Source organism: Micrasema longulum, unplaced genomic scaffold (genome assembly GCF_059751315.1).
Source record: "Micrasema longulum isolate JH-2025_06_02 unplaced genomic scaffold, ASM5975131v1 h1tg000001l, whole genome shotgun sequence".
NCBI lineage: Eukaryota > Metazoa > Arthropoda > Insecta > Trichoptera > Brachycentridae > Micrasema > Micrasema longulum.
In genome coordinates this window covers 78,164-93,304 of record NW_028277210.1, presented here as the reverse complement: position 1 = coordinate 93,304, position 15,141 = coordinate 78,164, and the positions used below count along the sequence as shown (strand labels likewise).

At 30.5% G+C, this 15,141-nt stretch overlaps 1 protein-coding gene across 1 annotated transcript; it reads right to left on the bottom strand.

Annotated features, from left to right (window-relative positions):
• Nucleotides 1-8,825: 8,825 nt before the first annotated feature.
• On the bottom strand, nt 8,826-9,395 carry LOC148285819 (uncharacterized). The gene has a single exon (XM_088227324.1). It carries the CDS (start codon nt 9,393-9,395, stop codon nt 8,826-8,828), a length of 570 nt encoding a protein of 189 aa, XP_088083450.1.
• Nucleotides 9,396-15,141: the final 5,746 nt, after the last annotated feature.

Genomic DNA, 15,141 nt, shown 5'->3' with positions numbered 1-15,141 from the left:
ACTTACATGTGTATTTGCTACTTACACATGAAATGTAATCCCATCCTGTTTCTTTAAGATCTTAGCAGTATTTCTACACTTTAAAACGACACAACACAGCATAGTTGAATTGAAATCGGGAGTTGCGTACTGAGCGACGTCTACAAAGAAACTAATGGGTCAAAACGTAAAAACTACTCCTTTAAGAGTAGTTTAGTTGCCTTCTGTTTGATGCGCGTATGCGGTTTCTGGACTATTCTTTATTCTATGACAATATGTTATGTTTGCAAAACAGTGGAAAATGTATTTATTTTTTTTTTTTTTATATACGGCATTTCCGCCATTTACATACATGTGGTATAAAGAGTGCTTAAAAATAAAAATATTAAAAAATCGAGTATGAAATATTAATATACTCGTACTGTACACATTATTAATTACTTGAAATACATATATATTTTAAAGAAATTATACAATAACAAAATACATAAATCAATCAAATTATAACTATTCCAACCCTATCTTCTGAAGATGATTTGCACTTTTTGATAAAAATATGTTTAACAATTAAATTTTATTGAATTAAAAGCAAACATATTAAGTACTGTCAATCTGCACTAGGTTTAGTTAAAACTTTTTCTAGGGTAGGCAGCATTTACTAATTTTAATTAAAATACAGCATATTTATTCTAACACTGAAACTTTTAAAAAATATTTTCGAGATATTTTGCAATTAAATGATACCTATAATTTTACCACGTTTAAGAAAACATGTTAAATACATAATTTTTCCGTAGCACTGAACATTCTTATTCAAGAAAAAAATCAAGTTTATGTGCAGAAAACATATTTTATTATTTATTTTGAATATCAATACCGGAAAAAAAAATAAAACGGATTTATGTCCTTTAATTTATCTCGTTTCTCTGACAAGATTTTTTCTATAACATTCACATGGAACATATTGAAATCAACTTCCGCCTTCGGTTTGAATTAAAAGCATCTACCTCTATTGTCAAATTTCACAAAGCTCCTAATATTGTGACATTCTATGACGCAAAACCCTATTTCTATCATATTCTCGATGACTCCTTCAAATTTCCTTTCTTTCCTACGATCCTAACTGAGGAGCCATTGTAAATTGTATCAATTAGATTTCTAGGTGACACTTGATAGATGATCTATCAAACACTTCTTTATTTGACACTTTACCGGTAATATCAGAATTGAACATTTAGGAGCGGAAGTACAAAAAAAGAGTATTTATTTTTAACGTATTATAAATAATATCTGTACCTCAAAGCTGAAAAGCTAGAAGGCACATTTTTTGCAAAATTTCATTATGAAGATCATTTTGTTCATTTATTAAGATTTTATTAACGCTAAAAATATTGAAGTCCTCCGGTATACCACTACTGAAATAGCTTATTCTAAAACACCAGTACTCCTGTAGTGCAGTAATAATACTCAGCTTTCAACAAAATTCAACGGTTTGCTGGTATTTAAGCAGTGGATACCGAATAAATTCCACAATTTTTATAACAAACTACCTCTGACGCAGCCAGGGATTTTGCACAAGATTAAGTCTTATTGTCATTACAAACCATTCTTAACAATTATGTCATTTCTTTTGCCATTAATTTCTATTTTACTTTGCTTTTTTTAAATACTGTTTACTTTCAATTACTGTTTTATCGCTATCAATATCATGTCATTAAATTTATAACTACCTGTCATTTTCGTAAATAATTCATGTTTAAATCAATGGCACGTAATTTAATGTTTTTGCCTAAAGAAAGTTTTACAAATGTATTGTTTTTCATTCAATATTCTACATTACTTTTCATACTAAAGTCCGAGGAGGAATTAGGGCGCGAGCCGGGTGGTTAGAACAAAAAGCATTGAAGTCCCATAGTTATTTGATCGTCCATATTTTAAATGTTTTTTTCAAATATTTTCATCAAAAGCCGGTGTATCCAAAAAACATCAATAAATTGTGTTTTTACTTCGAGAGATACATTTGAAACAGCTTTCCAACTTGAAACTGCTCTCCTGAACAATTTACCAAATGTGACGTCCAGAATTTCAGCTTTAAGGTACAGATATGTATAAATATATCCTTAAAAATTCCCATTGGGCTTATATATAAATACATTATTCTCGAGGAGTTTTTGGAAATGATAATTAAGTGACAATATTATTAAATTTATGATATATCTAACAATATGTATAAAATTCATAGACGTAATTACATTTCAATCAATTATAATATTTACAAAAGCGGAATGAAAAATGATGTTATATTATCCATTTACAACCCAAAAAAAGAAATGACATTATCTTGCATTTTTTTTATATTTAGTTCTAATTTATTGACTTTACACCTTGGGTTAAAAAAGTTAATGTTTGATTAAAGAAGAAAACAGTTTTTTAAAGTTTGAATTATTTTGAGAATTTTGTTGTCATCCGGGAATAGCCAAAAGCGAGAGTTAGAGAATGATTTAGCAACATCATTAATAAACAAATTGAAAAGCAGGGGTACCAAATGGACACCCTGAGATACACCCAATGTAACATCAATACTGGTTGACAAATAGTTATTGATCCTGACATTTTGTTTCCTACCAGTAAGATACGAATTAATCAATCAGAGTTATAGATCTCTTATTCCCAAGGAATGTAATTTGTATGAGAATTTTATGATCTACTTTGTTAAGTGCCTTGAAAAAATCAGTAAAGAGAACGTCTATCTGCTGACCATCCTCAATTGCTTTGACAATAACTTGGATATAATCTACCAGGTTAGAGGTGGTTGATCTGGCAGATCTAAATCCATACTGTTCATCGATCAGGTTATTCTAAAAAGCATGGGCGTGATTAGGCTAGTAATAATAGCTATAATAGATTTATCACACATTCGTCTGAGAGATCGGATTTCAACAACACTCAGCCGACTTTCATCGTTGTCTTAGCAATTTCACACATCGCTTCCATACATAAGGGTCGACATTGGGACTCCATTGCGAACGGATAATTTCGCCTTCTGCGGCAAACATTTATTCGCCAAGGTTGATATTAATATAACACACTCGTATAGTTAAAATTGGTTGAGGCGAATATATTATGTAAGCATTTGTGTGAGTAAATCTTATTTTTCCCAAACACAAAATGGCGACCACAAACCACACAACACACAAGAACATCCCGAATGAATCACCCCCTAAAAAATGCGATTCGCCATTACAATCCCCCTAACCAAATTTTATTTATTTCGTCGGGGTTGATTCTTTGCGAACTTAGTAACTCCTCTGTTGCCTTCGATTTACATACAGAACAAAGTAACTCAGAAATATACTTTATAACTATAAACTTTATATCGAGCCATAATCGGCAAAACAACGTAATCGACAAATAGTAAATTATGCAGGAGGAGGTTTTTTTTTAAATTTTGTTTTATTTAATAATTCGGTTAGTGGGATTTATAATAGTTAGTTACTGCCAATACTGAAATGACAACCAAATTGTTTAAATACCTTCCGCTTTTAAGATAGTGGCGGTAACGCTGTTTTGCCTATAACTCGGACAGTGGTGCGAGCTAGCGTAACCGCCCACATTGTCGTCGGTTACGTTGTTTTGCTGAGCTTAAAAATAATATGTTAACATTTTTGTTTTTATGAGTTGAATGATGCGGAGTGATATATATATAAAAAAAATAAATTGGCCTATAATATTGGTTTATTTGTAAATATTGTATTTTTTTTGTAATAATGGCTGTTGTTTTCTTTTAATAAATAAAATAAATGCTATTCTTAAATGTAGCAGGTGAATTTTATAGAACATGATAATTTTAACACTTGTGCAGCGGGCAATAAAGAACAATTTTCTTTAAAAAAACGCATTTCTGCAAAAATGTCGCTTACATTGTTCTGCCGATTATAGCTCGATAAATTAAAAAAAATATATATTTTATTAATTTTTCACGCCTATAAGGCTTTTACATACATGAAAGTTATATAAAATATGAGTATGTAAACAATATAAAATTTAAAAAATACAATATAAAGCAACAAAAGATAGAACAGTGTTTAGAAGTAAAGTTGGTTTAAAAATAAAAAGATGAGTGTATTAGTAACATAAATTTAAAAAAAATATAATATAAAGAAATAAACGATAGGAACAGTCTTAAGAAGTATAGTTGGTATAAAAAAAAAATGAGTGTATTAACATAAATTTTAAAAAATACAATATAAAGTAATAAAATATAGAACTGTGTTTAGAAGTTTAGTTGGTTTAAAAAAAAAAAAAAAACAAATCATATTTATTTTTTTATCTTTAAATAAGCTTAAGAAATTTAGTTAAATGTTTAAAGCAGCTAGGTACATAATGTTATAAAATACAATATAAACAGATATATTATATTGATGTTTTTTTTTAAATATTTATTGTGTATGGTAGTTATTTGGTTCCATATTAAAATTTGGTAATGTATCCAAAATAAAATACTTTGTTTAACTTCGTTTTAATTCAACTTTATTATTATATATAAAAAAAATATTTATATATATGTGCGAGAGTAAATGATGTGACGCGTTTCGTCTTGTTATAAAATTTATTTCTTTATTTCAGTTTACTGTTGTGCACACAGTGCTATATTGGTATAATACAGTGATATTATTACAAAAAAAAACATAAACCTAACACAGCACCAATTAGGTACACAACACAATATATTATACAATTTCTGAAAAGGACAACATACTCTTTTATCAAACACTTTCAAACTCGAGTATATCTCGAGCACACTCGAATGCACCTATTCGAAATAAAATTTTACCTTCTCCGTTTTTTTTATATTTTCAACGTAAAAAAAATGCTTTGAGTGTGTCCAAATGCAGACGGGCTGAATTTTCTTCCTAGGGAGTTGTTAATATCTAAATTTGTTGAAACAGAGAGGGATTTTTTTTTTAAAAGGGAATATAGAAGTCAAGGCATTGTCTTAAAGTATTTAGACATACTCAAAACATTATTGATTTAACTAACCGGTATAAAAAGTACAACATTAAAAAGTGTTTTCAGACGTTGCCTAGAGGGTGAAATTATTCATCCAGATGAATCTCATTGACATCCCCGAAGGTTTCAGCTCTTTAACTTCACAAAAGTCAACAGACGGAAAACCTGAGGAAGTGCGGATGTTTAAACATATGCAGAATGGTGAATGTTACACAGTTTTTAAAGGGCTACTAAAAACTCAATGTCCGAACTCAACATAGGACTTTGGTTCCATAGTATTTAGACTTATGTCTCAAAACAAGTATGATAAGCTGTAAATAAATAGAAAAACAATCTAGCCGATGACAGATCGTAAGCTCTCTAAATGCCTCTTCCATATTTTTTTCATTTGACTTTTTGTACATAATGTTATTTGTATATTGGCGGGCTTATTGCCAAATGGCAATTTCTTCCAACCAACGAATAAAACAAAAGTTTTATTTTTATAATTCAAGTTTCAGAACATATTTAATAGAAAAAATAAATAAAAAGCTAAAGATATATAAAAATAGAAATAAACGTACTTTTTTATAAATTACCTTAAATAAAAACTATTACTCAATGGGAAAAAGGAAAAAAGAGGAAAAAGGAAAGGAGGAGAGATTAAGGAAGAGAAAGGAAATGTTTCTTCAGACGTGATTTAAACAAAGATAATGTAGTAATATTATACATATTCCCTTTCAAGAATATTTTCCTTCTCTGTTGCAGTAAATTGGGATAATATTAGAAACCTAATAAATTACTAAAATTAAAGCTTGTTAAAAAGTGTAGTCAACATAGACATAACACGAGAATATCAGAAAAATATCATAAACAACTTTCTAAAACAAGACAAGGACAGTCGAGACTAATAAACCATGAACTGAAATTATACAATAAACTACCAGACAAAACTAAACAAAAGACTCAGACAAACTTTTCACAAGATGTAAAAAATATTACTTTGAACAACAGAGTATGAATAAAAAATGTATATATTATTTTTGTAAAATAAACTTAATAATCCGCAAGGGTTAATAAATAAATTTTCAACTTAAAAAATAAAAATTATGTATCGTTGTTTCGCCGGCAATAACTGTTGGAGATTATTTTCTATAAAGTATTTATAATTTCTCATTAAGATTATACAATTTTGTTGCCGTTGATCCAAAATTCTTCATCCAAAGGTGCTTTTTTAATATTATCTCCGTATTTTTTTATGGTACTTAACCGGCACAATGTCGGTATGTTCTTGTTTAGGATTAAATAAAAAAAGAGTTATTTTGGTTTTCTTATGAACTGAACACAACAGCTTTATACGTTTCCAAGGGAGTGTAAGGGAAATTAATTAAATTGATGAAATATTACTTCTGCTCAGACCTTCCCTCTTTTTTAATCCCATGCATTAATATGCAACGCACTGAATTTTCTAAACACGAGTGACATTTCCCCACAATGTGCAACGTACTGGGGTTGATAGGAACGCCCTTGCGAGCTTTTTACGGTCCGGTAAGCTTGTATCAAACTATTCGCATTGCGGCGATGCAATTTGTTGACAAGAATGGGGTACAAATTTAATAGAATATACATAAATGTGTTTCTTGCGGCGGTTGTGCAAACAAATAGAGACACTGTTTTTTTACATTTTTATATAGCGCAATTTTCGTTACATAATACCTCAAAGGCGCTTTACACAGTGATTATACAGATAAATAAATTTAATTGAAGCTTATTAAAACAATTTATTTTGTTGTTTCATTTATTTATTTATTCAGATATTTAGAACATTACAGAAAAAAGACCCAATTCATTCTAAATACAATAATATATCACAAATTACAGTAGATAGTTATGTTATTAAAATAATATACTAAAATGTAAGAAGAAAAATTAAAAGTTAAAAAGTGCTTTCCTAAGGGAAGGCCCACTGTCGTGAAATATGTCGACGTCCGAGGCGATGCGATTAAGTAGCAAGATTGCTCTACCAACCAGCATAACCATTGACAGGTTGGTTCTGCATCGCGGTAGGTAAAACAATCGATGCCGTCTTTGTTGAAGATAGTTATCAGGTACGAACAGACCTACATCCATCAGAATTTCTGAGTTATGTATGCGACCACCGATCACCTGGAAAAAGTGAACACCCAAATGAACGTCCCTCCGCCTCCATAATGACTGATAGCCTAGCATCCCCAGTAAAAAGTCGGCTTGGAAGAGCCAAGGATAATATCCGCACTCTTTTAGGTACAGATAGCGCAGATTTTTTTTCTGCACTCTCTCCACCATCAAAGAGTATCGAGCCTCATGTGGCGACCAAATAATGGAACTAAACTCCAAATGACTTCTTACCAAGGAATTATACAATGTCCTCATAATCTGAGTGTTAGAAAAGATCTTGTCACATGCTACGGATTTATTCAAATGATTTAGAGCAAGTGGGTTTTAAGTTTTTTCCAAAAAATCACTTCACTTTCATAGCCTCGCACCTCTGCTGGGAGAGCATTCCATGCCATAAGGCCTGCGATCGCAGATGCGCGTTCACTAAATTTAGTACGCTGATGCGTAGAGGTATAATAACTTTTCCTTTCGCCGTAGACGTAGCTGATCTAGACGTGAGACGCCTGTCAGCTAGTTCATCTGGAATGCGTAATTCCCTTAGATGTAGATATTCCGGAGCAGAGTTGTGCAATGATACATAAGCCAACAGAGTTCGTACTCCACTCTCTGTGGAAAACATAGCCAGTGTAATTCCCGAAGTAGTGGAGTGACAAGATTGAACTTAGAGATTCCGAAAAAAAGTCTCGCTGCAGCATTAAATACAGACTGTAAGCGAGTCATTTTGTTTATTGGTAGACATTGGTTCATTTAATATATTTATTTCGGAACAGTTTCAAAAAACCTGTTTTTTATATTCTTTGGGCACCTAAGGTTAGACAGATAGAACAAGGCTATGGTATTTTGAAAAAAAAATCTAATTTGTATAGAGTAGTTTGGGATAAAGTCGTCTTTAAATGCACAAAGGGATTTTCTAGTGTCCCACCAATCAGTCACTTTCATTCAAATAATAATTACACAGAACAAAGTGACTATTTGGATTTTTCTTGAAAACAAAATGAAAAAAAAAGGTTTTTAAAGTTGTTTAAAAAAAATATTTTTATATGGTGTGAATTCCGAAGACATATTTATAACTCAAAGTTAATCAAATTTGGGAATCAAATATCCCACTTGAAGCAAACAAAAACCTTGCAATAAAAATCCAACTTAACTTTGAGAGAAGATTGATTGAGAAGTAAATAATTTAAAAAGCTCTTTTTTTTACAATAAGTTTTCCAATAATATTTTTTAAGTAATACTCAAAACCCTTATTTTTGCTAAGGGTTCTCCTTCATAGTACATAGAGTGTTTAAGCGTATTTAATTAATATTTAACTGGCAATATGGTTATTTCATGTAAACTTTTATCTTTATTTGATCAATAATATGTTACAGAAAAAACATTAATAAAAAATATAATTCGCTTTCGGTTATATAAATTTATTTATTAAAAATATAAATAATGTATTTTCTTAAAACTAGGATATTTTTACTATTTTATTTTACTACTTGAAATGTTTTTTTTATTTATTTACAATAAAGGATTTGCACTTATTCACAATATAAAAATACAATTAATCTGTTTTCCAAAAAAAGAGTACAGGTATTTATACAACATAACTTATAATAATGTTTTGGCACTTAGAATTTTGAATACTTTAACAATGATTTACCAATAATATATTTTTTGGATTTGGAGATATTGTTTGCTAATCAATAGATTTTTCAGTAACCGTATAAGTAAGGATATCCAGGAACTGATGGAAGAGCTGATAATGGAACAAACATAGGCATCATTCTCTCTGCTTGGACGATGTGAGTTTTTGTATGTTTCTTTAAATGGTCTCTTCTTCCGAATTTCTTCCCACAAGTTTGACAAGGATACGGCCGTAGTCCTGAGTGGATTCTTCTGTGCCTGGTCAATTCTTCGTTTCTAGTGAAGGTCTTTCCGCAGGATTTATCGTCACATTTAAAAGGCCTCTCTCCAGTGTGGATTCGAATGTGTCCTTTGAGCTGTCCGTTGTTTGAAAATCCTACGTCGCAATGCGGGCATCTGTACTTCTTCGGGCGCTGTTTCCGGGCATTAAGAAGCTTGGTTTGGTTCTCTTGATGAAGGATCCTCGCGTACTCTAGTTCCATCGCGTATCCTTGGGCAAACGACTCCATGAGGAGAGGATCTGATGGGGGAATTCCAAGTGATTGCGCCAACTCCGCTTGGGTCAGCAAGTCTGATTGATGTCTTCCGAGATGATGTGAGTAAAGGTCAGGATACTGCATAAGTTCTGACGAGCTCATCGCGTGTTCTGGATAGTATTGACGAAATTGAGAATTAACTTCTGGGCGTACGTTTTTTGCATCAGCGACTTGATGTGGTTTCTTTGAAGGATGAATCTGAGAAATCGTTTGTCCCAATCTCTCTTTGATTGCGATGGTATTTTTATATTCTTTATCCAAGTTTATTGACTGTTGTAAAATTCTTGAATTTTCCACAGCACGTGGATCGTCAGTTGTTGTTGAAATGGTAGAATCTTGGTGTAGAGTAGAAGTATTCAAAATTAAATCTTTTATATGTTGATTTTTATTTTTTCTTGATTTCCCTTTCTCCGAATGACACCTCTTCAATTTGTGTTCCTTGTCTTGTTTTCCCGTCTGTAAGTTGTTTTTACGTATGGCAATTTCTTCTTTATTTTTAATTAAAGTCACATTAGTTTTATTTGTTTCTAAAATTTCTTGTTTAAAATTGTCACATTTGTCTTCAACTTCCACCGCATCCCATGGCCTGAATAACTTAGAATACATTTGCGACGCCAAAATCATTTTACAGAAATCGAAAAAAAACACTAACTGATTAAAAGTGTTTGTGCAAAATATTTGCGAACGAACTGCAACACTTGCCCCAACTCACGGCACTTGTGACAATTAATCTCTGGAGACGTTCCTTCTCCCGCTGACTATCCCCGACTGATTTACGAATCAATCGTTCCGAATCTAATATACACAACGAAAGCTACAAGTATCACACGAAGGGTCTGCAAAGCCAAAAGGAGGCTGAAAACAGAACTGCATCATCCCCCACTCTGCATACAATACTACCGAACTGAACCATGAGAGTTTGGAAATTCACAGGAGTTTGTGCTTTATTCCTTCTACAGTTGAGAATACTTTTCTTTGTGCCGGTTTGTTTTGTTTGGTGTTTGTTCCCTGTTTTGTTTGTTGAATGACAGCGCGTTTAGGGTAGTTGGATGTGTTTTTTTTGCCCTAGGGTCTGACGAGCCCACAGAAGGCAGTTGACATTAGGGGGCTGGTCCTTGAACAATTACAATAGCTCGAGCCACGTGGTGGAGGGGGAAGGTTGAGCCCCTTTTACCATTGATATATCCCCCTTTTGTGTCGTAGTCCCAATTTTTCTACCTACTTTTTTTGTGTTCTGTGGTTTGGATCAATTAAATTATAGGATTACTGAACTTCACTTTTTCACCGGAATTATTTTCCGATACCTAGATATTTACGTCACTAGAACTTAACAGTAAAAATCAAACAGTTTTTAAAAAAGCTAATAAAAGGAATTAACAGGAGTAAGAGGAGTAGTTATTTTAGTTCGTTTTTCATAATATTTATTTATTTATTCATTCAAAAATTACACTCGTTTAAATGTCAATAAACTAATGAAGGCTTTTTAGGATGTGCCTATATAGAGCCATAATAATTAACAACAAAAAATACATAGTAAAATTAATTTAATTCAATTATAATAACATATGATACAATAGAATATCAATCCAGAAAGACAAAGTATAAATAATAAATAATAAAATTTCAATACAGACAATGTAAAAAAAAAAACAGATGTAAGTATTAAACTATAAATTATACTTATTAAGATTCATACATAATCAAAAATACAATATAAAAGTATCATTGAAATAAGAATTCGTTCCAGGTTCGATTCCTGGTAGGGTGGACGTGAAATATTTAAAAAAATATTTTTTTAATATTTGTTTATTTTTCTATACGTATATTTCGTGTCGGCCTTGTGATGTAATGGTCAGCGCGTTTGCCTACCATTCAAGAGGTCTCGGGTTCGATTCCCAACATGGTTGATATGGAATATTTATTTAAAAGGGTGTGTTCTCACTAGAATATTTCATAGACCCTGGACTGGTACCTGAAGCGTAAGACTGATCATCTTACCTTCATTTAACAAAAATGATCAAGATACGCTGCGATTAGTGTACCAAAATAGTGCCCTATGCACTATTAGGTGCGGAAAGGGAATAGTGATAATGATGATATTTACATAGCATTTTCGTTACAAAAATACACTTTTAATATACATACATCTTAAAAATAAGCTTTACCGTAATTTGGAAAAAATACCCACAAAAACTTCAGCGTCTGAGCGAGAACTTTTTTTTAAAAAATAATTTATAAGTTGGTTAATTGGTTGTTAAAATGGTTTAAAAATTAAGTATTTCATTGTTCTTAACTAACACCTAACGTTTAAAACTGATCACCTTACCTTCTATGTTTTTCGCTTCTTTTAAAAAAAACTTACAATTGAAATACTTTATAATATTCTGTGACAGCAAGTAAACGATTAGTGTTTATTAAAGATAATTTATATACCATCCAAAAAAAAGATTTGGTAAATCCTGATGAGTGAATTGATATTAAAATGAGTAATGCTAGTCCAGTATCAATAAAACATTGAAGTTTAAAACCACATTATAAAGAATTTTAATATTTCGGTAAATTACCTCTAACACTTTTTTTAAAAAAACAACATGAATACTCTTGAAAAATTCTCCTACGCATGCTTTAAATACACAATGTGCAATCATTGCGTATTCTTTTAAACGTCTTCCTCATACCAAAATACTTTTAAATCTTATGATGCATTATATCACTATCCTCTCGCAGGACTACCGAATACAAACTGTCACATGTCCTCGCGTTACTTGATTGATCAGCTTCTTTGAGAAGACCTTTCGTACATGACCTACATGAGGACAAAGCATGACACTCGGATCAGAAAACAGGATTGTGAAATAAATGTCAAATAAATGGGTTTGAAAGGCTTCTGATTGCGGGCTTGATAAATATAATTGATTGGTTGCTTAGCTCTTTTCTGGAATAAATAGAAAAACTACAAAATTGTATTTACCCACGTAAAAAAATACTTCCTTTTAAGTTGATAGCACTGCATGACATCACCAACAGTATTTTTAATATGATAAACTTTTATGCTCACACAAATTTAAAATACACATTTAATCGTGACATTCATAACTGTCTAAATGTAAATTTCGCTGAACGAAAATTTGGGAAAAATTTGGCTGCTTCCAATTTAAAAAACTGCCCGATGAACTTAAAAATGGAAATTTCGGTAGTAAATCTCAAAGTGTAACACTTGTACTATCAAAATGTTTCTAGAATCTATTTGATAGTGATAGGTTTTAGTATAGTTTCTCTAAATATTGTGTTTTAATGTTTCAAATATGTGTTTCTACCATATTGGAATGCTTTAATACGTATTGTCAAAAAAATATTTTTATAATGTGTATTATCACCCCAAATGAGCTCTATTTTACTCAAGGAATTATAATATGTTATTTATTTAATTTGTTTTGTTTTGTTTTCAAATGCGTATTCGCATCACTCACAGAATTCTGTCAAAGCCACGACCAATGCTCCTGGTTTCATGTACCTACCTCAAACAGAAGTTTCTGAAAATTAGTGATGCAAAAATTTAATAAGGAATAATAATAAAAATTAAAAACGATAATAAAAAGAAAAAGAAATGAACAAAGATAATAAAAAGTACACTCAGGAATACAATATATTTAAGAAAGAAGTGAAAAGTTACATTTATAATTCTTCTTTATTTAACACTGATTAAAAATATTGTATTATAATTTTGTTTGTAATTTAATTTATATATGTTATCCTAAACATATTAATAATTAAAATAAAATAAACTATTGTAAGACGTCACTCCCTATTATGTAAAGAAGAATTGTTTATTTATTTTACGTAATGGGAAACGTTCATGTAAATATATGTATTTTATTTAATGTAAAAAATGTGTTAAGTTGTAATATTGTATTTATATGTCCACAAATACGATCACTAGTTATGATGAAAAGTTTGAAGAACTTTTAAATCTACTGAAAACGCAGCTAAGCAATCATTCAAAAATATTACTCACAGTTTCTAGGTAAGTCAGAATGTTTTAATATCGTGCAGTTAAGAATGTTTTTTTTTTAAATGATTGAAATTATAAATGCTTCTATCTTAAAAAACCTCGCGCCATTGACAAAATCCGAAATAATATTTAAATTCAGGAAAAAAAATGCTATCCGAATCACATATTTTCTTTATGAGAAAATAAATAAAAAATTTTATTGCTCAGCTCAGTGTTACTTTATTTTTGCAGTATAAAAAAGTTTGCATTTTTATAGTACCATTTTTTTCTTTTTGTTTTCCACAACCGCTTCTAAGTGGAGCATGTAGACATCATCAAACGCCTCCAGGAGACCCTATCGCAAACCAGAATTCTGACTTCCTCTCACGTTAATCCCAAGTTCCACCAACAACTACTATAAATTCAAAATAATATAAAACTGTGATGACAAACTCCCTATTTGTATAACAGTATATCCAGATAAAAAATATCTTTGTATTTTAATAATTTGAGATAATTTGTTGAGAATCGCAGGACAATAACAGACATAATATTTTTATATAAAATCAATAATTCTAAATTCGATTGTTGTGAACTGCTGGATATAATCAATATTAACATGCTAACACGTAGAACTAGACAAAATACTCTATATTTTTGTCACCCTTCACAAACCAATATCTTTGTCACTCACCTGTACTGCGTATACACAGCCTCGGAAATGAATGTACCTCTCATATCGACATTTTTACCTCGAGTCTGTGAATTCAAATCATCTCTATACATATAAATATTTAATAATGTTATATAGTAACGATTAACGATTAACTTGCAAGAGCTGCTTATGCTATTGATCTTTTGCTAACTGATTTAATGTTCATATGATTGTAACGATAAATTATTAATTTGCAAACGCTACTTATGCTAATGATCTGCTGTTAACTGATTTAATGTTCATAGTATACTGACTATTTTATATCTTTTGTATGCTGACATATATATTTATTTATTTTTACATAAACGGCATAAATGGCCTTTAAAATATATTGAACATAAATATGAAAAATAAAATACATATATTTTTATTTTATTTGACACTTTATTTACATATGCAATATATATACATATAAGGGCGGGCATATTGCCTTAAGGCAATTTCTTCCTACTTACCCAAACCGTTCAGTTTGAGAAAATTATAAATACGTGGACTTATAGAATCTTACAATTTTAATATAAATACTTTATACAATTTTAATATAAAAATTTTAATATTAATATAAATACGATACCAAAAAATTATAAAATTGCATAACTATAACAATTTTAACAAGTAGGTAAATGCAACCAAAAATATTAACGAAATAAATACATAAATATGAAAAAACAAAAAAAGGAAAAACATTTTTAAATACAAAGAAAAGTTTAAGAATAATATTGCGAGAGAAAAAAGAAATCAGACTCGTTTTATAACTATCAAGTCCAGAATCAAATATATCAGCCTTGTCCTCATACTGATTGCCATATCTATGGAGCCTAGGGATAGGCGAGTGCATGTGATAGTTGGTCCTAGAACTTGCAGAACAAAAAGGAGATCTGTGGCGGGTATGTCGACCAAGTACACGTAATCACACCAATATATATGCATATACTCGTATATTTTTCGTGTTATTATTTTTTATAACTGAACTCATTATAACGTTATATTTTATATTGTAAAAGGCACTTGTGCCGTTATAATAAATAATACTGTGTTTCATCTTTTCATATTATATTTTCTTAATATTTTGGATTGTACTAAGTGATATCATGTATTGTCACAAAAATGTTTTCTTTTTATTTACCTTCTGTAATAATTCT